Raw genomic sequence first — 26,639 nt, 5'->3', positions numbered from 1 at the left:
CGTGGGTGCGGGGGGAAGAGAGGGGAAGTTTTGTTGCCTCCATCACAGTGAGGGGGTGTTTGGAGTCACTGTGATGGATGTTTGTGTTGGGGTCGGGTGTCCTGTGTTCTTTTCTTTTTGCTGTATTTTGTGTGACTGCTGAAATTTCGCTCGGTGTTGTGCCGAGTGACAATAAAGTGTTGTTATGTTATGTTATGTTATGTTCTCTGAATGCATTCAAGAGAGAGCTGGATAGAGCTCTTAAGGATAGCGGAGTCAGGGGGTATGGGGAGAAGGCAGGAACGGGGTACTGATTGAGAATGATCAGCCATGATCACATTGAATGGTAGTGCTGGCTCGAAGGGCCGAATGGCCTCCTCCTGCACCTATTGTCTATTGTCTGAAGGTATCACAAATTACTGGAGTAACTCAGCGGGTCAGGCAGCATCTCAGGACAGAAGGAATGGGTGACTTTTTGGGTCGAGACCCTTCTTCAGCCTGAACCTGCATGGGTTTTCTCCGAGATCTTCGGTTTCCTCCCACACTCCAAAGACGTGCAGGTTTGTAGGTTAATTGGCTTGGTAAATGTAAAAATTGTCCCTAGTGGGTGTAGGATAGTGTTAATGTGCGGGGATCGCTGGTCGGCGCGGACCCGGTGGGCCGAAAGGGCTTGTTTCCGCGCTGTATCTCTAAATCTAAAAAAAACTTTAAAAAATCTGCCTTTCACACCGCCTCAGAAGAGCAGCCAATATAATCAGAGACTTAAGATAGACACATAATGCTGGAGTAACTCAGCATTAGGGACAGGCAGCATCTCTGGAGAGAAGGAATGGGTGACGTTTCGGGTCGAGACCCTTCTTCAGTCTGTGACTGTCTTCGGTGTAAACCAGCATCTGCAGTTCCTTCCGACGCACAGTCAACGAGTTGTTCCACCCTGGCCATTCCTCCCTCTCCCCGCTCCCGTCCGCAGAAGGTACAGAAGCTTGAAAGCGGGCACCACCAGACTCAGGAACAGCTTCTTCCCCCGCTGTTATCAGGCTTCTGAACGGCTCTTCCATGAGCTCGGGTACTTTCCGATTCACCTCTACCCCAGTGTGGACATTGGCAGTGATCTGGATGGGAGCACATCAACACTGATACACAGAGTCAGGTCCAGCTACCTCACAGAGCTTCCTGTGTAGTGTGTGGAACTCGCTCAGCTTCCTCGCCACCGTCCAGCCGTTATTTTCAGGGTCGGGCGGATGTAGCTGCACCATGATTGAGTAGCACGACATCTGTTCACCATTTTCTTCCACAATCTGCCCAAATAAATTAAAAAAGACCAACTCAACAACAAAGCATTTCAGCCGACTTACAACAGGTAACAGAAGGCAAGCATTAATCTGTGCAAAGCAAATGTTTAGTTTTAGTATCGTTTTAGTATAGGTTTAGCATAGGTATAGCATAGGCTTAGCATAAGTTTAGCATAGGCTTAGCATAGGTTTAGCATATGTTTAGCCTGGTTTAGCAGACGTTTAGCATAAGTTTAGCATAGGTTTAGCATTAGTTTAGCATGGTTTATCAGAGGTTTAGCATAGTTTAGCAGAGGTTTAGCATAGGTTTCGTTTTAGTTGCATTTTAGTTGCGTTTGGTTGCGTTTTGGATGCGTTTTAGTTCCGGTTTAGTTGCGTTTTAGTTCAGGTTTAGTTCTGGTTTAGTTCTGGTTTAGTTCTGGTTTAGTTCTGGTTTAGTTCAGGTTTAGTTCTGGTTTAGTCCTGGTTTAGTTCAGTTTAAGTTCAGTTTTAGTTCAGGTTTAGTTCAGTTTTAGTTCAGTTTTAGTTCAGTTTTAGTTCCGGTTTAGTCCTGGTTTAGTTCAGGTTTATTTCCGGCTTAGTTTCATTCTAGTTCAGGTTTAGTTTCCGTTTGGAGATGCAACATCAGTGCTTCTGCACTGTACCAGCTGGTTACCCGTGCCTGTTAGCGATCTCGCCAATTGATTTGATGGCCAGCGAGACTGCCCCCTCCACATTAGGCTGATGCCAGTGGAGAGCGACCACAGCCATCTACTCTGGCCACAAGCTTGGCCAACATAATGAATCCAGATGTGACTCTGAACTTCCTTAGAAGTGAATGAATAGCATCTTGAACTTCTACAGGTATGCAGCAGAGAGCATATTAGACATTAGACAATAGGTGCAGGAGGAAGCCATTCGGCCTTTCGAGCCAGCACCGCCATTCAATGTGATCATGGCGGATCATCCACAATCAGTACCCCGTTCCTGCCTTCTCCCCATACCCCTTGATTCCGCTATCTTGACTGTATCTGTACGCATTAAATGGCTCAATTGCAATCACGTATTGTCTTTCTGCTGACTGGTTAGCACGCAACAAAAGCTTTTCACTGTACCTCGGTACATGTGACAATAAACTAAACTGAACAGACAGAAGGCAGACACAAAAAGCTGGAGTAACTCAGCGGGACAGGCAGTATCTCTGGAGAGAAGGAATGGGTGACGTTTTGGGTCGAGACCCTTTTTCAGAAGGTAGAGTTGGGAATACACTTTTGCCTTCTCACAGAGTTGGTTAGTTGGATAGTGCTAGTGTGCGGGGATCGCTGGCCGGTGTGGACTTGGTGGGCCGAAGGGCCTGTTTACGCGTTGAATCTCTAAAACTAAAACTAAACCTACTGCCTCTATTCCCTTCTTGATAGTACCCATGAATGCTATTCACTCCTTTTGCTTTGAGACTTTTAAAAAAGTGTGACTACTGTGTCATTAGCCATTTGATGTTGGTCTGCAGATATAGCATGGAATCAGGCAGACTGGCGCAGCGGTAGAGTTGCTGCCTTACAGCACCAGAGACCCGGGTTCAATCCTGACCATGGGTGCTGTGTGCACGGAGTCTGTCTGTTCTTCCTGTGACCACGTGGGTTTTCTCCAGATGCTCCGGTTTCCTTCCACACTCCAAAGACGCACAGGTTTGTTTGCAGGCTAATTGGCTTGGTAAAGTTATAAATTGTCCCTAGTGCGTGTAGGGTGGTGCTAGTGTGTGGGGATCGCAGGTCGGTGGGCCGCAGGTCCAGTTTCCAGGCAGTGAAGAAAGCGAATGGTATGTTAGCATTCATAGCAAGAGGATTTGAGTATAGGAGCAGGGAGGTTCTACTGCAGTTGTACAGGGCCTTGGTGAGACCGCACCTGGAGTATTGTGTACAGTTTTGGTCTCCTAATCTGAGGAAAGACATTCTAGCCTTAGAGGGAGTACAGAGAAGGTTCACCAGATTGATCCCTGGGATGGCAGGACTTTCATATGAAGAAAGATTGGATAGACTCGGCTTGTACTCGCTGGAATTTAGAAGACTGAGGGGGGATCTTATTGAAACATATAAAATTCTTAAGGGGTTGGAGAGGCTAGATGCGGGAAGATTGTTCCCGATGTTGGGGAAGTCCAGGACCAGGGGTCACAGCTTAAGGATAAGGGGGAAGTCTTTTAGGACCGAGATGAGAAAACATTTCTTCACACAGAGAGTGGTGAGTCTGTGGAATTCTCTGCCACAGAAGGTAGTTGAGGCCAGTTCATTGGCTATATTTAAGAGGGAGTTAGATGTGGCCCTTGTGGCTAAAGGGATCAGGGGGTATGGAGAGAAGGCAGGTACAGGTTACTGAGCTGGATGATCAGCCATGATCATATTGAATGGCGGTGCAGGCTTGAAGGGCCGAATGGCCTACTCCTGCACCTATTTTCTATGTTTCTATGTAAACTCTCTCAACTCTTGAACAGCTTCGGCGTTCATCTCCTTCGCATTTTGTTTTATACGGGGAGGCACACGGAGCCAACGGAAAGGTCAGGCTCCGAGAAACGAATCTGAACAAAAGTGAGAAATGATTTTTCCTGGAACGGCAGCAATTGAGCTTGAATCTAATTGAATCCTGTCACATCATAGTCAACGGCGACAGACTCCACAACAGATCAGCCGTTATTCTGTCAGAAAACTGTCGACTCCTCAGCGAGCTTGCTCGGAAACGGTATCAACCCCTCTCATGGCTTGCCAGCTTCACAAAAGGAACCGGCACGCCTACGAAAATCATATATTCAAGAACATCCGTCGTGAGCAGAAACTGTTAAACTGACACGGGCTCCAGCCAAATGCTCACATTACTCGTCTGCTAAACATGGCAAAACAATGAACAAAAATAGACAATAGACAATAGGTGCAGGAGGAGGCCATTCGGCCCTTCCAGCCAGCATCGCCATTCAATGTGATCATGGCTGATCATTCTCAATCAGTACCCCGTTCCTGCCCTCTCCCCATACCCCCTGACTCCACTATCCTTAAGAGCTCTATCTAGCTCTCTCTTGAATGCATTGAGAAAAAGTTTTTCCTCATCTCCGTTCTAAATGGCCTACCCCTTATTCTTAAACTGTGGCCCCTGGTTCTGGACTCCCCCAACATTGGGAACATGTTTCCTGCCTCTAACGTGTCCAACCCCTTAATAATCTTATACGTTTCGATAAGATCTCCTCTCATCCTTCTAAATTCCAGTGTATACAAGCCTAGTCGCTCCAGTCTTTCAACATTAATGTTGGTTAATTGGCTTTGATAAAAAATAGTAACGTCCCTAATATGTAGGATAATGCTCGTGGAGAGGGTGATCGCTGATCGGCGTGGACTCGGTGGACTGAAGCCCCTTTCCACGCTCTATCTCCAAACTAAACAAGAGAGGCAAGAATTGGAGGAATACAAATTATCCGGAAGAATTCTAAGTTTACAGGACTTTAAAAATTTTAGGGCAATTTCACCCCATTCAAAATTGGCCACCACTCTATCATACTCCCAAATTGACAGTACAGAACAGAGTGGCACAGTGGCATGTTTCGATAAGATCCCCTCCCATCCTTCTAAACTCCAGTGTATACAAGCCTAGCCGCTCCAGTCTTTCAACATACGACAGTCCCGCCTTTTCGGGAATTAACCTAGTAAACCTACGCTGCACGCCCTCAATAGCAAGAATATCCTTCCTCAAATTTGGAGACCAAAAACTGCACACAGTACTCCAGGTGCGGTCTCACTAGGGCCCTGTACAACTGCAGACGGACCTCTTTGCTCCTATACTCAACTCCTCTTGTTATGTAGGCCAACATCCATTAATGATTCCCTCTGATCCACGCACTGCCATTCTCCACTTCCCACTGTTATCTTGAATGAATGATACTCTATTCTCACATGTGACAAGTTACATACACACATACCCCAGGTATGCAAAGAGTCTCCACATAAAGGGCACTGACAAAGTCACATAAAGGGCACTCACAAAGTTACCCCCCCCCCCCCCCCCATTGGTGGGTTACATTGGTTCCCGGGTCTCTGGTACTGTAAGGGGCCTGTCCCACTTAGGTATTTTTTAGGCGACTGCAATTGCCGTAGCAGTTCGCCGAAAAAACGGCGACTGGACCCCTCCCACGACAATGTCTACGGCAAGCTACAACAACCTACCACCCAGTCGAAGTCAAGCTACGGCAAGCTACCGACAACCGGCGACCCAATCGTCGCGACTTAGGACGTTCACCTACGACCGCACCTACGACAACCTACGACCACACAGACGGCAACCTACGACAACCGAAGTCAACCCGCGACAAGCTACGACCGTGTCGGCGACAACTGGAGACAATCCACGTCATTTTGGCCTCCGGTTTTGCCTCCGGTTGACGTAGGTCGTCGCCAATGGAATTCACCGAAGTCAGCACCGGCAACAACCTACGTCACCTGGTGACAACCTAAGACAGCGCCCCCGTCAGGAGACGTCAAGCTACGATCACTGGCGTCAAACCAACAGTCGGCAATTTTTTTAATACATTTCAAAATCCAGCGGCGACCAGAAAAACACTACGACTCCTTGGAGACGACTCACGACCGTACAGGCGACACCCCGGCAACCGTGTGGTGACAGCCTAGTCACCTGTAGTCGCCTAAACAATCGCCTAAGTGGGACAGGGGCTTAAGGCAGCAACTCTACCGCTGCGCCACTGTGCCGCATGAAAGGGGGACGTTTCGGGTCTGGACCCTTTGTCAGACTGGATACATGGTATGCAGGAATGAGCTGGGTCTGGAAGCTCGTTCCATATTCCCACCACCCTCTCTGAGTGAAAAAGCCGCCCCTCAGGTTTCCATTAAATCTTTCCCCCTCTCACCTTCAACCAGATTGATTCCTGGGATGGCGGGACTTTCATATGAAGAAAGACTGGATAGACTCGGCTTGTACTCGCTGGAATTTAGAAAATTGAGGGGGGATCTTATAGAAACGTACAAAATTCTTAAGGGGTTGGATAGGCTAGATGCAGGAAGATTGTTCCCGATGTTGGGGAAGTCCAGAACAAGGGGTCACAGTTTAAGGATAAGGGGGAAGTCTTTTAGGACCGAGATGAGAACGTTTTTTTTCACACAGAGAGTGGTGAATCTGTGGAATTCTCTGCCACAGAAGGTAGTTGAGGCCAGTTCATTGGCTATATTTAAGAGGGAGTTAGATGTGGCCCTTGTGGCTAAAGGGATCAGGGGGTATGGAGAGAAGGCAGGTACGGGATACTGAGTTGGATGATCAGCCAAGATCATATTGAATGGCGGTGCAGGCTCGAAGGGCCGAATGGCCTGCTCCTGCACCTATTTTCTATGTTTCTATGTCTATGTTTCTATAAATCCTCTGTCGAAAAGATATTCGAGCCGAAGGGCCTGTTTCCAGGCTGAATGATTCACCTTATTTATTCCCCCTCATGACGTTTCACACTTCCCAGGAGGGGGATTTGTCATTTACTCAGTGCAGAAACGCAAGCATTTACCGGAAAGTTCCAGCTAATTAATGCTCTTCACGTGCGCGGAGCATTAGTGGAGCATTGGAAAATCAAAGTATGCGTATATATTATGAATGAGCTTTCGGAAAGAATTGTAGTTCATTATTTATTTATCTGGAGTGTACATTATCTTGTGGTGTTAGCACAGCATTCCTCCATAAAATCCAATTTACCTCCAAGTCCATTAATATTACTAATACTGACATATTTTATATATTTCTATCAGGTGATCCCTCAGAGTCCAATGCTCCAGAGAAAACAATACAAGCATGTCCAAATAATTAACACTTCAAGATGGCAGTGTTTAGTTTAGTTTAGTTTAGAGATACAGCGCAGAAACAGGCCCTTCGGCCCACCGAGTCCGCGCCGACCAGCGATCCCCACACATTAACACTACCCTACACACACTCGGGAGAATTTACATTTATACCAAGCCAATTAACCTACAAACCCCGTGCGTCTTTGGAGTGTAGGAGGAAACCGGAGCACCCGGAGAAAACCCACGCAGGTCACGGGGAGAACGTACAGGCCCTTCGGCCCTTTGACTCCGCGCCGACCAACGATCCCCACACACTAACACTATGGACAATTTTACAATGTTACCAAAGCCAATTAACTTACAAACCTCAGTTCGGTTTAGTTCAGTTTAGTTTATTGTCACGCGTACGGAGGTACAGTGAAAAGCTTTTGTTGCGTGCTAACCACTTATAGAAACGTATAGAATTATAAAAGGACTGGACAAGCTAGATGCAGGAAAAATGTTCCCAATGATGGGGGAGTCCAGAACCAGGGGCCACAGTCTAAGAATAAAGGGGAGGCCTTTTAAAACTGAGGTGAGAAAAAAACTTTTCCACCCAGGGAGTTGTGAATTTGTGGAATTCTCTGCCACAGAAGGCAGTGGAGGCCGATTCACTGGATGGATTTAAGAGAGAGTTAGATAGAGCTCTAGGGACCAATGGAATCAAGGGATATGGGGAGAAGGCAGGCACGGGTTACTGATTGTGGATGATCAGCCATGATCACAATGAATGGCGGTGCTGGCTCGAAGGGCCGAATGGCCTCCTCGTGCACCTATTTTCTATGTTTAACCAGCCAGTGGAAAGACAATACATGATTACAATACCCGCACATCTTTGGAGTGTGGGAGGAAACCGGAGCATCCGGGGAAACCCCACGCAGCCACGGGGAGAACTACAAACTCCGTACAGACAGCACCCGTAGTCAGGATCGAATTCGGGTCTCTGGCGCTGTGAGGCAGCAACTCTACCGCTGCGCCACCGTGACGCCCTACACATTTGATTGAAATGCCTTTGACATATGCAGTCATTTATCCACCCTCATATGGTGCATCTGAGTTTTGGGCTCCATTTACATTACAGATGAACCATTTTGCATTGAGGCCACGTATGTAAAACAAATTCCACCCATTTGCAATTTTCAAACTAAATTTAGAATGGATTTAAACTGATTGCTAAAGTATCTGACAAAAACATTTGCAAAATTGGTGGATTATGGCAGGTCAGGCCCAACTTGCCCACACCGATCAACATGTCCCAGCTACACTGGTCCCACCTGCCTGCGTTTGGCCCACATCCCTCCAAACCTGTCCTATCCACGTACCTGTCTGAATGTTTCTTAAATATTGTGGTAGTACTTTTCTCAACCACCTCCTCCATATACCCAGCATCTTTTGTGTCAACAATTGTCCCTCAGGTTCCTATTAAATCTTTCCCCCCTCACCGTAAACCTCTGTTCTCTGGTTCTTGATTCCCCGACTCTGGGTAAAATGGCGGCGCAGTGGCGCAGCGGTAGAGTTGCCGCCTTACAGCGAATGCAGCGCCGGAGACTCGGGTTCGAACCCAACTACGGGCGCCGTCTGTACGGAGTTTGTACGTTCTCCCCGTGATCTGCGTGGGTTTTCTCCGAGATCTTCGGTTTCCTCCCGCACTCCAAAGACGTACAGGTTTGTAAGTTAATTGGCTTGGTAAATGTAAAAATTGACCCTAGTGGCTATAGGATAGTGTTAATGTGCGGGGATCGCTGGTCGGCGCGGGCCCGGTGGGCCGAAAGGGCCTGTTTCCGCGCTGTATTTCTAAACTAAACCAAACTAAACTCTTCCTATTTACCCTATCTAATCCTCACATAATCGTATACACCTCTGTAAGATGACCCCTTAGCTTCATGCGATCCAAGGAAGAATCCTAGCCTGTTCAACCTCTCCCTATAGCGCCATAGTCTAAGAATAAAGGGGAGGCCTTTTAAAACTGAGGTGAGAAAAAAACTTTTCCACCCAGGGAGTTGTGAATTTGTGGAATTCTCTGCCACAGAGGGCAGTGGAGGCCAATTCACTGGATGAATTGAAAAGAGAGTTAGATAGAGCTCTAGGGGCCAGTGGAATCAAGGGGTATGGGGAGAAGGAAGGCATGGGTTACTGATTGTGGATGATCAGCCATAATCACAATGAATGGCAGTGCTGGCTCGAAGGGCCAAATGGCCTCCTCGTGCACCTATTTTCTATGTTTAACCAGCCAGTGGAAAGACAATACATGATTACAATACCCGCACGTATTTGGAGTGTGGGAGGAAACCGGAGCATCCGGGGAAAACCCACGCAGCCACGGGGTGAACGTACAGACTCCGTACAGACAGCACCTGTGGTCAGGATGGAACCCGGGTCTCTGGCGCTGTGAGGCGGCAACTCTACCGCTGCGCCACCGTTGCGCCCTCTCATGATTGTTTCTGCTTCTTTACGTGGAAGCATCACCTATAAAGTGCAAACTGGCCCACAACAGGGTCCCTCTAAATTGGTGGATAAATATTTAGAATTAAGTCAGACGTGGAGGGCGGGACCTGCGGTTTTTTGGAGGATACTTTCAACAATCTTAAAGTCATACAGCGTGGAAACAGGCCCTTCGACCCAACGTGCCCATGCCGACCACGATGCCACTACACTAGTCCCACCTGCCCGCGTTTGGCCCCGATCCCTCTAAACATTCTGATAAGTTATAGGAGCGGAATTAGGCCATTTGGCCCATCATGTCTACTCCGCCATAGCTGATGGCTCAATCATGGCTGATCTATCTCTCCCACCCTAACCCCATTCTCCTGCCTTCTCCCCATAACCCCTGACACCCGCACTAATAACTTTCCTCCCCATGTCCCTGACCGAATGTATGTTAGATGCTGCTATAGTAGCTGCCTCCTCTGGCAGCTTGTTTCATACACCCACCGCCCTCATTGTGAACACTCACCTCACTGCTGCTGATGTTGGCTTTCCAGTGTCCAAGATTTTCACACCACCAGTCTGTCCGGGCAATGTGCTGCTGTAAGTCATTGTGTTCGCCTTCCATTGTGGTAATCTCATCCTTCAGCTTGGTTACAATCTACAATGAGAGAGCGAGGGAGGGAGGGAGAGCGAGGGGGGGTGGAGAGAGGGGAGAGGGAGGGGGGAGAGAGAGAGAGGGGGAGAGAGAGGGAGGGAGGGAGAGGGAGGGAGAGAGAGAAAGGGGGAGAGAGAGAGAGCGGGAGAGAGAGAGAGGGGGAGAGGGAGGGAGGGAGGGAGGGAGGGAGAGATGGGGAGAGAGAGGGGGAGAGAGAGAGAGGGAGGGAGAGGGAGAGGGAGGGAGAGGGAGAGGGAGGGAGAGAGAGAAAGGGGGAGAGAGAGAGAAGGAGCGAGAGGGAAAGGGAGAGAGAGGGAGGGAGGGAGAGCGGGAGGGAGAGGGGGAGAGAGGGGGGAGTGAGGGAGGGAGGGGGAGAGAGAGAGGGGAGAGAGAGAGAGAGAGGGGGAGAGAGAAGGGGAGAGAGAGAGAGGGGGATAGAGAGAGGGAGAGAGAGAAGTGGGGAAGAGGGGGAGAGGGGGAGAGGGAGAGAGAGAGAGAAACAACATTGAACTGTGTCTAGGCTGAGTCGAGTTGAATTGAGTTTAGTTTATTGTCACATGTGGTACAGTGAGGTACAGTGAAAAGCTTTTGTTGCGTGCTAACCAGTCAGTGGAAAGACTATACATGATTACAATCGAGTCAGCCCCAGTGTACAGATACATGATAAAGGGAATAACGTACAGTGCAAACTAAAGGCCAGTACATTCCAGATTAAAGATAGTCCGAGGGTCTCCAATGAGTGAGATAGTAGGTCAGGACCCTCTCTAGTTGGGTAGGATGGTTCAGTTGCCTGATAACAGCTGGGAAGAAACTGTCCCTGGATCTGGAGGTGTGCGTTTTCACACTTCTGTACCTCTTGCCCGATGGGAGAGGGGAGAAGAGGGTGTGGCCGGGGTGAGATTGGACCTTGATGATGCTGCTGGCCTTGCCGAGGCAGCGTGGGATGTAGATGGAGTCAATGGATTGGAGATTGGTTTGTGTGATGGTCTGGTCTGCATCCAGTTTTACCTCTTATTCTTAAACTGTGGCCCCTGGTTCTGGACTCCCCCAACAGTGGGAACATGTTTCCTGCCAATCCCTTAATAATCTTATATGTTTCAATAAGATCCCCTCTCGTCCTTCCAAATTCCAGCGTAGCACAACCCGCAGGCATTGCCACTTTCATTTCACTGCACATCGAGTATGTGTATGTGACAAATAAATTTGACTTGACTTGACTTGAGACAAGCCTATGTTGTGTCTTATCATCGGTGTAAACCGGTGTAAACCACACAGATTGAAATGGTACCTTTCTGTCGGGTTTTGGTGAGTTCAGGATGGAGCCCAGCGCCTGCCTCTTGTACTCGAGCTTCTCGTTGAGCTGCCGCAGTTTGTTGGCCGCGTAGCTGGCCTGCTCATTGATACCTTTGCTGCCCTCGTCCAGGATGTCCTCTCCACTCTCGCACACCTGCTGCTGGAAGAAAGGCGATTAGACAGGCAAACCCTCAACGGCAAGAAGGGTGAGAGGGGATCTTAGAAACGTGGAAACATAGAAAATAGGTGCAGGACGAGGCCATTCGGCCCTTCGTGCCTGCACCGCCATTCACTGTGATCATGGCTGATCGTCACCTCAGTTTTAAGATGAGGAAAAACTTTTTCAGTCAGAGAGTTGTAAATCTGTGGAATTCTCTGCCTCAGAAGGCAGTGGAGGCCAAGTCTCTGAATGCATCCAAGAGAGAACTAGATAGAGCTCTTAAGGATAGCGGAGTCAGGGGGTATGGGGAGAAGGCAGGAACGGGGTACTGATTGAGAATGATCAGCCATGATCACATTGAATGGTGGTGCTGGCTCGAAGGGCCGAATGGCCTCCTCCTGCACCTATTGTCTATTGTCTATTAGATTGTGAGAAGCATGTGTATCACACTGGGAATTGGAAGAAATAAACAGGTTAATAGTTGAGACTTCAGATTTCCAACACTTGTAGTTTTCTGATTTTAAATTCATCATGAAAATAAAACAATCTGCAAATTTGCTGGAAATCTACAACCCACATTGTGTTCAAGACACATCCATGAGGAAATGGTTAGAAAATTAGAGAGAGGGATAGTATTGGGAATAACATGTATTAGAGAGAGGGATAGTATTGGGAATAACATGTATTAGAGAGAGGGATAGTATTGGGAATAACATGTATTCTGCTTTGCCAATAGACACCAACAATTGTGTGTAACAGAGTATGAGTTCCAGTTGTTATCTGGATAATAAAACTCTCGTTTGTTTGTTTGTTTGTTTGTTCCTGAACTACAGCTAAAACGGTACACGATAGCGCGACAATTTTAGGCCCACCTTACTCACCGTCGTCCCTTTGGTGCTAATGGAAGAAGTTTCATTGAAATCGGTGTCGTATTTTTAAAGTTATTCACATTTTAAAGTTTAAATCTATCTACTAGGGACAGAGGGAGGGGGGGGGGGGGGGGAGGGAGAGAGAGAGGGGGTGGAAAGAGGGGAGATCGAGGGAGTATAAGGGGAGTTGAGGGGGATGGAGTGGGGGGGAGGGGAAACAATAGACAATAGGTGCAGGAGTAGGCCATTCAGCCCTTCGAGCCAGCACCGCCATTCAATGCGAACAGAGGGAGGGGAGAGGGGGGGGGGGGGAGGAGAGGGTGCTGCACCAATGCAGGAGAGGTTTGGGCACAACGGGTCCACTTGGTCTAGTTAATATTAACTAGCAAAGCATTTTCCTCCACGAGGAAGCAATTTACCGACTATCACGCTATTCTGAGTGAAAATCCTTCTTCATTTAACTTCCAATTCTTCTGCCAATTACTTTAAAACTGTGCGCCATGGTTTTTGTCTCCTCTTTTAGCTGGAGTCAAACTTCTTCTCAGCTAGGTTCCTCGTTTTTTTATGCACCTCATTTTAGTTGGACTGCCCAAATTGCAACACCCCGCACTTCCCTGTATTAAAATCTATTAATCATTCCACAGCCCACCTGCCCAAACGATCAAGATATTGCTGTAATTATTGACAACCATCCTCGCTATCTACAATGATACCCACATTAGTGTCACCTGTACATTTGCTAATCATGCCTTGTGCGTTCTCACCCAAATAGACAATAGACAATAGGTGCAGGAGGAGGCCATTCGGCCCTTCGAGCCAGCGACGCCATTCAATGTGATCATGGCTGATCATTCACAATCAGTACCCCGCTCCTGCCTTCTCCCCATACGCCCTGACTCCGCTATCATTCAGAGCTCTATCTAGCTCTCTCTTGAATGCATCCAGAGAATTGACCTCCACTGCCTTCTGAAGCAGAGAATGCTACAGATTCACAACTCTCTGACTGAAAAAGTTTTTCCTCATCTCCGTTTTAAATGGCCTACCCCTTATTCTTAAACTTAAATCATTGATATAGTCTCACACAGCTTGGAACCAGGCTATTCGGCCCAACATGCCCATTCCGACCAACATGCCCCATCTACACTCGTCCTACGTGCCTGTGTTTGGCCCATATCCCTCCAAAACTGTCCGATCCATGTACCTTTCTAAATGTTTATTGAATTTTGGGATAGTACCTGCTTCAACAACCTCCTCCGGCAGCTTGTTCCATACGCCCACCACCCTTTGTGCAAAAAGGTTACCTCTCAAGTTCCCATCAAATCTTTTCCCCCTCACCTTAAACCTATGTCCTCTTGTCCTCGATTCCTCTACTCTGGGCAAGAGACTCGGAGCATCTACCTGGTCTATCGCTCTCATGATTTTGAACACCTCGATAAGATCATTTCCGTTTAGTTTATTGTCATGTGTACCGAGGTACAGAGAAAAGCTTTTGTTGCGGGCTAACCAAATCATTCCCCCATCCTCCCGCGCGCCAAGGAATAAAGCCCTAGCCTGCTCAACTTCCCCTTATAGCTCAGTGCCTCGAGTCCTGGCAACATCCTGGTAAATCTTCTCTGCGCCCTTTCAAGCTTGGCAACATCTTTCCTATAACTGGCCGCTGTGGAGGCCAAGTCAATGGATATTTTTACGGTGCAGTAGACAGATTCTTAATTAGTACGGGTGTCAGGGGTTATGGAGTGAAGGCAGGAGAATGGGGTAGAAACATAGAAACATAGAAAATAGGTGCAGGAGTAGGCCATTCGGCCCTTCGAGCCTGCACCGCCATTCAATATGATCATGGCTGATCATCCAACTTAGTATCCTGTACCTGCCTTCTCTCCATATCCCCTGATCCCTTTAGCCACAAGGGCCACATCTAACTCCTTCTTAAATATAGCCAATGAACTGGCCTCAACTATCTTCTGTGGTAGAGAATTCCACAGATTCACCACTCTCTGTGTGAAAGAAAACTTTCTCATCTCGGTCCTAAAAGACTTCCCTCTTATCCTTAAACTGTGACCCCTTGTTCTGGATTTCCCCAACATCGGGAACAATCTTCCTGCATCTAGCCTGTCCAACCCCTTAAGAATTTTGTACGTTTCTATACGATCCCCCCTCAATCTTCTAAATTCCAGCGAGTACAAGCCGAGTCTATCCAAGGTAGAGAGGGAAAGATCGATCAGCCATGGCTGAATGGCGGAGTAGACCTGATGAGTTAAATGGCATGGTTCTACTTCTATAACTTATGAACTTAGTATATGGTGACCAAAAATATACATGACAAAGAGTAACGGGCCCAGCTCCGAATCCCGGGTGCACACCACGAATCACAGGCCTCCAGTCCGAGAAGCAACCTTCCACCATCACCCTCTGCTTCCTTCCGTGAAGCCAATTTTCTATCCATTCAGCTATCTCTCCTCGCATCCCATGTCACCTAACCTTCCAGAGCAGCCGACCGTGTCGAATGCCTTGCATGAAATCCTTAGAAGGCTGAGGAAGTTCGGCACATCCCCGACAACTCTCACCGACTTCTACAGATGCGCCACAGAAAACATTTTGTCGGGGTCCATCACAGCCTGGTTTGGGAACAGCTCCATCCAAGACCCGCAAGAAATTGCAGCGAATTGTGGACGCAGCCCAGACCATCACACAAACCAACCTCCCTTCCGTCGACTCCATCTACACCTCACGCTGCCTCGGCAAGGCCAGCAGCATAATCAAGGACCAGTCGCACCCCGCCCACTCCCTCTTCTCCCCTCTCCCATCAGGCAAAAGATATAGAAGTGTGAAAACGCACACCTCCAGATTCAGGGACAGTTTCTTCCCGGCTGTTATCAGGCAACTGAACCATCCATCCTACCACAACCAGAGAGCAGTGCTGAACTACTATCTACCTCATTGGTGACCCTCGGACTACCTTTGATCAGATTATACTGGCTTTACCTTGCACTAAACGTCATTCCCTTATCATGTATCTATACTATAACTGGATCGATTGGCTGGATAGGACGCAACAAAAGCTTTTCACTGTACCTCAGTGTAAGAAAATAACTGCAGATGCTGGTACAAATCGAAGGTATTTATTCACAAAATGCTGGAGTAACTCAGCAGGTCAGGCAGCATCTCAGGAGAGAGGGAATGGGTGACGTTTCGGGTCGAGACCCTTCTTCAGACTGATGTCAGGGGGGCGGGACAAATGAAGGATATAGGTGGAGACAGGAAGATAGAGGGAGAACTGGGAAGAGGGAGGGGAAGAGAGGGACAGAGGAACTATCTAAAGTTGGAGAAGTCGATGTTCATACCGCTGGGCTGCAAGCTGCCCAGGCAAAATATGAGGTGCTGTACCCGTGACGATAAACTAAACTGAACCATCTGCAAGACAGACACAAAATGCTGGAGCAACTTAGCAGGGGCAGGCAGCATCTCTGGAGAGAAGGAATGGGTGACGTTTTCGGGTCGAGACCCTTCTCCATGAACTGTATGCAATCCTACTGAGAATTGTTTCCTTCATAGTGGAGGGTCTGGAAGGTGTGATGAGAGCGGGTCTTACCACATCACCGCGGCTCTCCAGGTTGGTCTGTAAAGTGCTCTTCTCCTCTTCTTTCCTCACCAGTCTTTCGTACAAGTCACTCACAAGGAAAGACGGGTAATACCGGTCTTGAAGGGTCTCGTAAACATCGCTCTGAATCTTGTTGAAGACATCCGTTCCTTTGTTGCCGACAAGGCTTTGCTGGATTTCTTTATAAAGCGCCTTCTCCACTGGGATCTCATGGCTTTCCACAAAATAATTCTGGTAGATTTCACCGACTAGTTGAGGTATTTCAGTCTGAGGGAACAAAATCAGGGAGGGAAAAAAATAAAATCAGTTGTCGATGCCCTGCCCTGCTGTGACCCTGCCCCTAAATCTTCCGGCTGCCTTTCAGAAACCTCACCTTCACAATCAGTCTGAAGATGCTTCCCCACCCAAAATGTCACTTATCCATGTTCTCCATGCCAACACCAGAGACCCGCGTTCCATCCTGACTACGGGTGTCGCCTGTACGCCGTTTGCATGTTCTCCCCGTGACCATGATTAGACAATAGACAATAGAGAATAGGTGCAGGAGGAGGCCATTCGGCCCTTCGAGCCAGCACCGCCATTCAATGTGATCATGGCTGATCATTCTCAATCAGTACCCCGTTCCTGCCTTCTCCCCGTACCCCCCTGACTCCGCTATCCTTAAGAGCTCTATCTAGCTCTCTCTTGAATGCATTCAGAGAATTGGCCTCCACTGCCTTCTGAGGCAGAGAATTCCACAGATTCATAACTCTCTGACTGAAAAAGGTTTTTCCTCATCTCAGTTCTAAATGGCCTACCCCTTATTCTTAAACTGTGCCCCCTTGTTCTGGACTCCCCCAACATTGGGAACATGTTTCCTGCCTCTAGCGTGTCCAACCCCTTAATAATCTTATACGTTTCGATAAGATCTCCTCTCATCCTTCTAAATTTTCTCCGGGCGCTCCGGTTCCCTGCCACACTTCAAACATATGTAGAAAAAACATGAGGCTGGTCCTTCGGCCCATCGAGTCAGACCTGACCACTTGCACTATCCTACACACCAGGAACACTCTTACAATTTTTTTTTACTGAAGCCAATTAACCTACAAACCTGTATATCTTTGAAGTGTGACACAAAATGCTGGAGTAACTCAGCGGGTCGGGCGGCATCTCGGGAGAGAAGGACTGGGTGACGTTTCGGGTCGAGACCCTTCTTCAGACTGATGTCAGGGGAGGGGCCAGGACAAAGATAGGATGTAGTCGGAGACAGGAAGACTGCTGGGACCGCCCCCCTCCCCAGACATCAGTCTGAAGAAGGGTCTCGACCCGAAACGTCACCCAGTCCTTCTCTCCCGAGATGCCGCCCGACCCGCTGAGTTACTCCAGCATTTTGTGTCACACTTCAAAGATATACAGGTTTGTAGGTTAATTGGCTTCAGTAAAAAAAAATTGTAAGAGTGTTCCTGGTGTGTAGGATAGTGCAAGTGGTCAGGTCTGACTCGATGGGCCGAAGGACCAGCCTCATAAATCAGATACTGGAATTGTTCATTGCATTGCTTATGGGTGGCCTTCTCTGTGGATTGTCACCATGTCGTGGTGGAGAAGCTCGTGTGGTCCTGAGATCCTTAGAGCGATGCTGTCTGGAGCTGCGCTCCTGGTAGGGTCACCCATGGCGGTGAGGTCGAGGGGGAGGCCCCTGACAAAGAGCGATCCAACCAAGACCTCAACGGTGGAACAGGTGGAGGGAGGGTGACGGCTGACTTTAATGGAGCAGGAAGAAACCCGAAAAAACCCGGTACATAGAAACATAGAAACATAGAAAATAGGTGCAGGAGTAGGCCATTCGGCCCTTCGAGCCTGCACCGCCATTCAATATGATCATGGCTGATCATTCAGCTCAGTAGCCTGTACCTGCCTTCTCTCCATACCCCCTGATCCCTTTAGCAAAAAGGGCCACATCTAACTCCCTCTTAAATATAGCCAATGAACTGGCCTCAACTACCTTCTGTGGCAGAGAATTCCACAGACTCACCACTCTCTGTGTGAAGAAATGTTTTCTCATATCGGTCCTAAAAGACTTCCCCCTTATCCTTAAGATGTGACCCCTGGTTCTGGACTCCCCCAACATCGGGAACAATCTTCCCGCATCTAGCCTCTCCAACCCCTTAAGAATTTTATATGTTTCTATAAGATCCCCCCTCAGTCTTCTAAATTCCAGCGAGTACAAGCCCAGTCTATCTAGTCTTTCCTCATATGTAAGTCCCGCCATCCCAGGGATCAATCTGGTGAACCTTCTCTGTACTCCCTCTAAGGCAAGAACGTCTTTCCTCAGGTTAGGAGACCAAAACTGCACACAGTACTCCAGGTGCGGTCTCACCAAGGCCCTGTACAACTGCAGCAGAACCTCCCTGCTCCCTGCTCCTAAACTCAAATCCTGCAATGACAAGGTGGCGCAATGGTAGAGTTGTTGCCTCACAGCGTCAGAGACCCAGGTTCGATCCTGACTACAGTTGCTGCCTGCATGGAGTTTGCACGTTCTCCCCATGACCACGTGGGTTTGCTCCGGGAGCTCTGGTTTCCGCCCACACTCCAGAGACGTGCATGTTTTGTAGGTTAACCGGCTTGGTATAATTGTAAATTGTCCACGGTGTGCGTAGAATAGCGTTAATATGCAGGGATCGTCGGGCCGGCGCGGACTCGGCGGGCCGAAGGGCCTGTTTCCGTGCTGCTTCTCTGAACTAAACCCCATGCAGTCAGGGGGAGAGCGTACAAACTCCGCGCGGACAGCACCCTAGGTCAGGATTGAACCCGAGCCTCCGGCGCCGCGAGGCAACAACTCTACCAGTTGCGCCACTGTGCTGCCCCAGTGACGAAGGGCATGAGGAATGGTTTCTCCCCTCACAGATGCTGCCAGACGGAATGAGCATTTCGAGCATTTCCCGTTTTTAATTCGGAAACGATGGTACCTTGTTTGCAATTTTCAAGTATTCAACGGACTCCCAGTAGCCGACTAGAGCCCGCTTATCCATCCTTTCCATGTAGGCACGGAGGTGGTCCCTGTAGCACGGGTTGGACAAGATCTCATCAAGCTGAAGAATCTGCAAAACAACACAAGAGGACATTAACTAGGACATTGTTAAGGGCCTGACCCACTTAGGCAACTGCCGGCGACTGTCAAAGTCGTAGCAGATCGCCGAAATTATCTTTTACCCGACGACAATGACCATGACAATGACCACGACAATGCCGAGTCAGGTCGAGATGACACCGTCTTCGGAAACATCGCGAAATTCCCACACTGTCAATGCTTCTCCGGCGTCCTGATTTTCGCTGAAATCACTGACAAGTCGGCAAGTACATGAGAGTTTTGAACTATAACATCTTGCCCGGGTTACTTGAAAACCAAGCTTCACGGTAACACAGGGCATAAACTGGATTGTCTTCCAGTTTACTAATAGCAGTATTAAGAAATTTAATTTTAAAAGTGGTTAAATGGATTTTTGTGAAAAGTGTGTGGGCGTTCTTTGAAAATGTACAGGAGATGCATATCTGGTTTCTGGGTTGCACATCTGGGTTGGGAGCCTACCTTAAATGTAATCGCTGATGGCCATAAACATCGCGAAAATTCCCACGCTTACCTGACTGTCAAACTGTCAAGCACATCTGCGCCCTCCTTCCTCGCAACATGGACCCACTACAGTTCGCATACCGTCCGAACAGGTCCACGGATGATGCGGTCTCCCAGGTTCTACACACCGCTCTCTCTCATCTGGACAACCAGGGGGGCTATGTGAGGATGCTGTTCATTGACTTTAGTTCAGCATTCAACACAATAGTCCCCAGCAGACTGGTTGAGAAGCTGCGGGAACTGGGGCTTAGCACCCCTCTGTGTGCCTGGGTCCTGGACTTTCTCACTGCCAGGCCCCAAGTGGTCAGGATGGGGGAACACACACCTAGCTCCCTCACCCTGAACATAGGATCCCCCCAGGGCTGCGTCCTTAGCCCCCTACTGTACTCCCTGTACACACATGACTGTGGGGCCAGGTTCAGCTCAAACTCCATCATCAAGTTTGCTGATGACACTGTGGTGGTGGGCCGGATCTCCAACAACGATGAGAAGGCCTACCGGGAGGAGGTGGCTGATCTGGCACTCTGGTGTCAGGACAATAGCCTCCTCTTGAATGTCATTAAAACAAAGGAGCTGATTGTGGACTTCAGAAGGGCTAAACATCCAAGGACGTACACGCCACTGGAGATAAATGGGTCTATTGTGGATAGGGTGAGCAGTTTTAAATACTTGGGAGTCCGCATCGCAGAGGATCTGACATGGGCAACGCACATTGCCGCACTGGTGGGTAAGGCTAAGCAGCGCCTTTACCACCTTAGACAACTGAGGAAATTCAGAGTGTCTCTGAGGATCCTTCATTGCTTCTACTCTGGGGCTGTAGAGAGCATCCTGTCCGGCAACATTACAGTCTGGTTTGGGAACAGCTCTGCCCAGGACAGGATGGCCCTGCAGAGAGTAGTGCGTTCGGCAGAACGCACCATGGGAACTACACTCGTCCCCCTGCAGGACCTATACATCAGGAGGTGCAGATCCAGAGCAAGCAAGATCATGAGGGACCCCTGCCACCCCAGTAACGGACTGTTCCAGATGCTACGATCAGGCAAACGCCTCCGCTGTCACGCTGTGAAAACGGAGAGGATGAGACGGAGCTTCTTCCCACAGGCCATCAGGACTGTCAACTTTTATAACCCCAGAGACTAAATTTTTGTCGACACTAATAGTAACTTATTAACTTTATTTATATGCTGTAACTGTAATTCTTTTTGTGCACAACCCGCAGGCATTGCCACTTTCATTTCACTGCACATCGTTTATGTGAACTGTCGCCTCCAATCTACCTGTCAAATGTCCTGACGGTAAATAAATTGGTTTAACACAAGTATTTTATGGTATGTTCAAATGACTTTACTTAATTTAATATTACGTGCTTCTAAATGCATCTGCGACAACCTAGCACACCTGGGGACAGCGTGCGACAGACAGCGCCCGCAATAAGCAATGATACCTGGCCACCAGCCAGCTGTCTCCGAGAAATTTCAATCCGGTAGATTTCTCAGCGACGCGCTATTCACTACGATTCTTTGAAGACTCCTCACGATCATGCCCGCCCGCGACACCCCGGCGAACTGTCGGCGACAGCCTAGTCACCGGCAGTCGCCTTAAAATCGCCTAAGTGGGACAGGCCCTTTAACGTCCACTCCAGTTATTGTGGACCTCTTTGTAACGGATTCCAGTCACAGCAGATGAAATCTATTGTAACCGGGACATCTGTCCGTATTGGGAACAAAGGACCAAGTTCATTGTTTCATCATCTCATAGGTTCTTGGAACAGAATTAGGCCATTCGGCCCATCAAGTCTACTCTGCCATTCAATCATGGCTGATCTACCTTTCCTTCTCAACCCCATTTAGATTTTTTTAGATTTATAGATACAGCGCGGAAACAGGCCCTTCGGCCCACCGGGTCCGTGCCGCCCAGCGATCCCCGCACATTAACACTATCCTCACCCACTAAGGACAATTTTTACATTTACCCAGTCAATTAACCTACATACCTGTACGTCTTTGGAGTGTGGGAGGAAACCGAAGATCTCGGAGAAAACCCACGCAGGTCACGGGGAGAACGTACAAACTCCGTACAGACGGCGCCCGTAGTCAGGATCGAACCTGAGTCTCCGGCGCTGCATTCGCTGTAAGGCAGCAACTCTACCGCTGCGCCACCGTGCCGCAATTCTCCTGCCTTCGCCCATAACCCCCGACACCCGCACTAATCAAGAAACTGTCAATCTCCGCCTTAAAAGTATCCATTGACTTGGCCTCCACTGCCTTCTGTGGCAATGAATTCCACAGATTCTCCACCCTCTGACTAAAGAAATTCCTCCTCAGCTTCTTTCTAAATGTACATCCTTTTATTCTGAGACTGTGCCCTCTGGTCCTAGATTCTCCCACTAGTGAAAATATCCTCTCCAAATTCACTCTATCCAGGCCGCTCACCATTCGGTAAGTTTCAATGAGATCTATCCCCGTTTTATCCTGCTTAGTAACATGGTGTCAGGACAACAACCACTCCTTGCATGCCAGCTGGATGAAAGAGGTAGTTACCGACTTCAGGAATACAAGTGGTCTACACCGATCAGCCAAAACATTATGACCTGATGAGCCAAAACATTATGCCCACCTGCCTAATATGCTGTTGCTCCTCCGTGTGCAGCCCCATACGCAGCAGGGTGCGATGCACTGTGTATTGTGACACATTCCTCCCGTGACCACCATCAACATTTTCTGTGACTTGTGCCACAGTCGACCTTCTGTCGGTTCGGACCAGACGGGATAGCCTTCGTTGCCCTCACGCATCGATGAGCCTTGGGCGCCCAACACCCTGTCTGTAGCCGGTTTGTGGTTTGTCCCTCCTCGGACCACTGTCGGTCGGTACTCACCACTGCTGACCGGGAGCACCCCACAAGCCTTGCCGTTTCAGAGATGCTCTGACCCAGTCGTCTGGCCATAACAATTTGGCCCTTGTCAAAGTCATTCAAGAGAGAGCTAGATAGAGCTCTTAAGGATAGCGGAGTCAGGGGGCATGGGGAGAAGGCAGGAACGGGGTACTGATTGAGAATGATCAGCCATGATCACATTGAATGGTGGTGCTGGCTCGAAGGGCCGAATGGCCTCCTCCTGCACCTATTATCTATTGTCTATTGTTGTATTCTCATAATCCTGCAGGCTCCTTTCTAAAGCTGATGGCCTTTCCAGCTGCGCCTGGCTTATTAATTTTTTGTTTTGATGCCTCTCATTTTATTTCCCCTTGGAAACTTTACTCGAACAAAACAATCATTTCTATTCTTCTTGCCCACGGATTGGAGCTACAAGTCGCAGGACTTACAGTCCCTTACCGCGTATAAAGTGCGTGCAGCGGCAGTGAGATTTAGAAAATTGCTTGTAACCGAATCAAGTTACACTCGAAATTAAACAATTATTGTGGTGCGTTGAGAATATTGTGTTCGGGAGTAAGTGACTCACCAGGTTATGGAGTCAGACAGCAGGAAAACAGGATGTACTGCACAACTCATGTGCCGACAAAGATCCCCGCTAAGTTTAGTTGAGCTTAGTTTAGAGATACAGCGCGGAAACAGGCCCTTCGGCCCACCGGGTCTGTCCGCGCCGACCAGCGATCCCTTGCACACTAACACCATCCTACACCCACTGGGGACAATTTTTACATTTACCAAGCCACTTAACCTACAAACATGTACGTCTTTGGAGTGTCTCGGAGAAAACCCATGCAGGTCACGGGGAGAACGTACAAACTCCGTACAGACAGCACCCGTAGTCGGGATGGAACCCGGGTCTCCGGCGCTGCATTCGCTGTGAGGCAGCAACTCTACCGCTGCGCCACCGTGACAGCCATTTCACCGTATATAGACACAAAAAATGTTGCAGTAACTCAGCGGGTCAGGCAGCATCTCTGGAGAGAAGGAATAGGTGACGTTTTGGGTCGAGGCCCTTCTTCACACTGAAAGACGTGGGGGGGGGGGGGGGGGGGGGGAGGGGGGGGTGGGACTGGAGGCGAGAAAAGGCCAGAACAAATCAGGACTGACAACAGATGACCTCAGGAATGGTGAAGCCCACAATGGTCCATTGTTGGCTGGGGAAGAGGTGATAATGAAGGGATACAGAGATGTGAACAGTGGAACTAGGTGTGTACGACAATAACTGCAGATGCTGATTTAAATCGAAGGTAGGCACAAAATGCTGGAGTAACTCAGCGGGTCAGGCAGCATCTCTGGAGAGAAGGAATGGGTGACGTTTCTGGTCGAGACCCTTCGTCAGACTGATGTCAGGGGAGGGGGCGGGACAACGATAGGATGTAGTAGGAGACAGGAGGACAGTGGGAGAACTGGGAAGGGGGAGGGGAAAGAGAGGGACAGAGGAGCTATCTGAAGTGGGGGAAGTCAATGTTCATACTGCTGGGGTGTAAACTGCCCAAGCAAAATATGAGGTGCTGTTCCTCCAATTTGCGGTGGGCCTCACTCTGACACTGGAGGAGGCCCATGACAGAAAGGTCAGACTGGGAGTGGGAGGGGGAGTTGAAGTGCTGAGCCACCAGGAGATCAGGTTGGTTAAGGCGGACTGAGCGAAGGTGTTGAGCGAAACGATCGTCGAGCCTGCATTTGGTCTCACCGATGTACAGAAGTTCACATCTGGAACAGCGGATACAATAGATGAGGTTGGAGGAGGTGCAGGTGAACCTCTGCCTCACCTGTTGCTGCTAGTGGGATGCTTAGGGTGGGGGGGAGGGGAGAAAGGAATGCAGGAATGCAATTTGCTAAATTAGTGTTCATACCACTGGGTTGTAAGCTGCTCAAACGAAATAGACAATAGACAATAGGTGCAGGAGGAGGCCATTCGGCCCTTCGAGCCAGCACCACCATTCAATGTGATCAAGGTTGATCATTCTCAATCAGTACCCCGTTCCTGCCTTCTCCCCATACCCCCTGACTCCGCTATCCTTAAGAGCTCTATCTAGCTCTCTCTTGAATGCATTCAGAGAATTGGCCACATCTCAGAATCCCCACAGACGGCAGGGCGGAACAGTGGCGCAGCGGTATTGCTGCCTTACAGCGCCAGAAATCTGGGTTTGATCCTGACTACGGGTGCTGTCTGCATGGAGTGTGCATGTTCTTCCTGTGACCACGTGGGTTTTCTCCAGGAGCTCCGGTTTCCTCACACATTCCAAAGACGTGCAGGTTTGTAGGTTAATTGGTTTTCATTTTATTGTCACCTGTACTGAGGTACAGTGAAAAGCTTTTGTTGCGTGCTAACCAGTCAGCGGAAAGACAATACACGATTACAATCGAGCCGTCCATAGTGTAGATACATGAGAATGATCCCAGGAATGAGTGGGTTAACATATGATTGGCGTTTGACAGCGCTGGGCCTATACTCGCTGGAGTTTAGAAGGATGAGGGGGGACCTCATTGAAACGCACAGAATAGTGAAAGGCTTGGATTGAGTGGATGTGGAGAGGATGTTTCCACTAGTGGGAGAGTCTAGGACCAGAGGTCACAGCCTCAGAATTAAAGGACGTTCCTTCCATCACAGTGAGGAGGGACTGGAGGAGACTCACTGTGATGGATGTTTCTTTTGTTTGATGTTAGTTTATGATTGTATGTGTTATTGCATTTTTATTGATTATTCTTATTGGTCTTATTGTTGAACTGCGGGTAATTTTTCATTTCACTGCACATTTATGTGTATGTAACAAATAAATGACTATATTGACTATATATATATGTAGGAAAGAGATGAGGAGGAATTTCTTTAGTCTGAGGGTGGTGAATCTGTAGAATTCACTGCCACAGAAGGCTGTGGAGGCCAAGTCAATGGATATTTATTTTTAAGACAGAGATAGATTCTTGATTAGTGCGGGTGTCAGGGGTTATGGGGAGAAAGCAGGAGAATGGGGTTGAGAAAGAAAGATAGATCAGCTAAGACTGATTGGCGGAGTAGGCTTGATGGGCCGAATGGCCTCATTCTGCTCCGATCATTTATGACCTTTTGATCTTATGAATGGCGGAGTAGACGATGGGCCAAATGGTCTGATTCTGCCTCTGTCTCTTATGAACCTTTGAACTTATGAACATGACAAAGGGAATAACGTGAATAACTTTCGTGCAAGACAACGCCAGGAAAGTCCAATTAAAGATGGTTCGAGGATCTCCAATAAAGTAAATTGGCCCTGGTGTGTAGGATGGACACTCGTCCAACCAGGCCCTGATGGGCCGAATAGCCTGTTTCCACGCTGTATCTCTAAACTAAACAGTCTAATGCCAAGCTTAGAAATGTTACATTCAATTGCCTCATCCAAATTCGGGAGATGTATCACAGATAGTTGGGACTCGGGCACAGATCCATACACTGCCTCACGTCAATCAGCTTGCCACTCTGAAAGACCAATTTATTTCTAATATTCCCTGTCTGACAGCCAATTTTAAGGTCCACGCAGGGAATTTGTACTGGAACACATTGGTGACATGTTTGAGAAACTGCCGCCTTGAGGAAAAGCCAGTCACCATGAAAATGTGTAGGGAGGAACTGCGGATGCTGGTTTATACTGAAGATAGACACAAAGTGCTGGAGTAACACTTCAGATAAGAATCTGAAGGATAACTTTTTCACACAAGGGGTGGTGGGTGTATGGAACAAGCTACCAGAGGAGGGACTGTTGAGGCTGGGACTATCCCAACATTTAAGAAGCAGTTAGACAGGTACATGGATAGGACAGGTTTGGAGGGATATGGACCAAGCGCAGGCAGGTGGGACCAAAGTAGCTGGGACATGTTGGCCAATGTGGGCGAGTTGGGCTGAAGGGGCTGTTTCCATGCTGTATCACTATCACTCTTTATCACAGTGAATGGCGGTGCTGGCTCGAAGGGCCGAATGGCCTACTCCTGCACCTATTGTCTATTGTCTATTGACTCTATTGACTCTAA

The 26,639-nt window shown here is 48.6% G+C and overlaps 1 protein-coding gene across 2 annotated transcripts in view; it reads right to left on the bottom strand.

The window, feature by feature from the left end:
• Positions 1-26,639, bottom strand: part of snx25 (sorting nexin 25) — a 204,173-nt gene that overhangs the window by 36,618 nt on the left and 140,916 nt on the right. Inside the window, exons 10-14 of one of the 2 annotated variants that reach the window (XM_078396686.1) lie at positions 19,047-19,178; positions 16,093-16,368; positions 11,470-11,634; positions 10,053-10,184; positions 1,140-1,277 (exon numbers count right to left, since the gene is read on the bottom strand). In XM_078396686.1, coding sequence (XP_078252812.1) covers positions 1,140-1,277; positions 10,053-10,184; positions 11,470-11,634; positions 16,093-16,368; positions 19,047-19,178 — 843 coding nt within the window. The remainder of the gene's footprint in view (positions 1-1,139; positions 1,278-10,052; positions 10,185-11,469; positions 11,635-16,092; positions 16,369-19,046; positions 19,179-26,639) is intronic. The other variant, XM_078396687.1, reaches the window with a different exon arrangement.

Source organism: Rhinoraja longicauda, chromosome 3, assembly GCF_053455715.1.
Source record: "Rhinoraja longicauda isolate Sanriku21f chromosome 3, sRhiLon1.1, whole genome shotgun sequence".
Lineage (NCBI taxonomy): Eukaryota > Metazoa > Chordata > Chondrichthyes > Rajiformes > Arhynchobatidae > Rhinoraja > Rhinoraja longicauda.
This window is presented reverse-complemented; position numbering and strand designations above follow the sequence as displayed.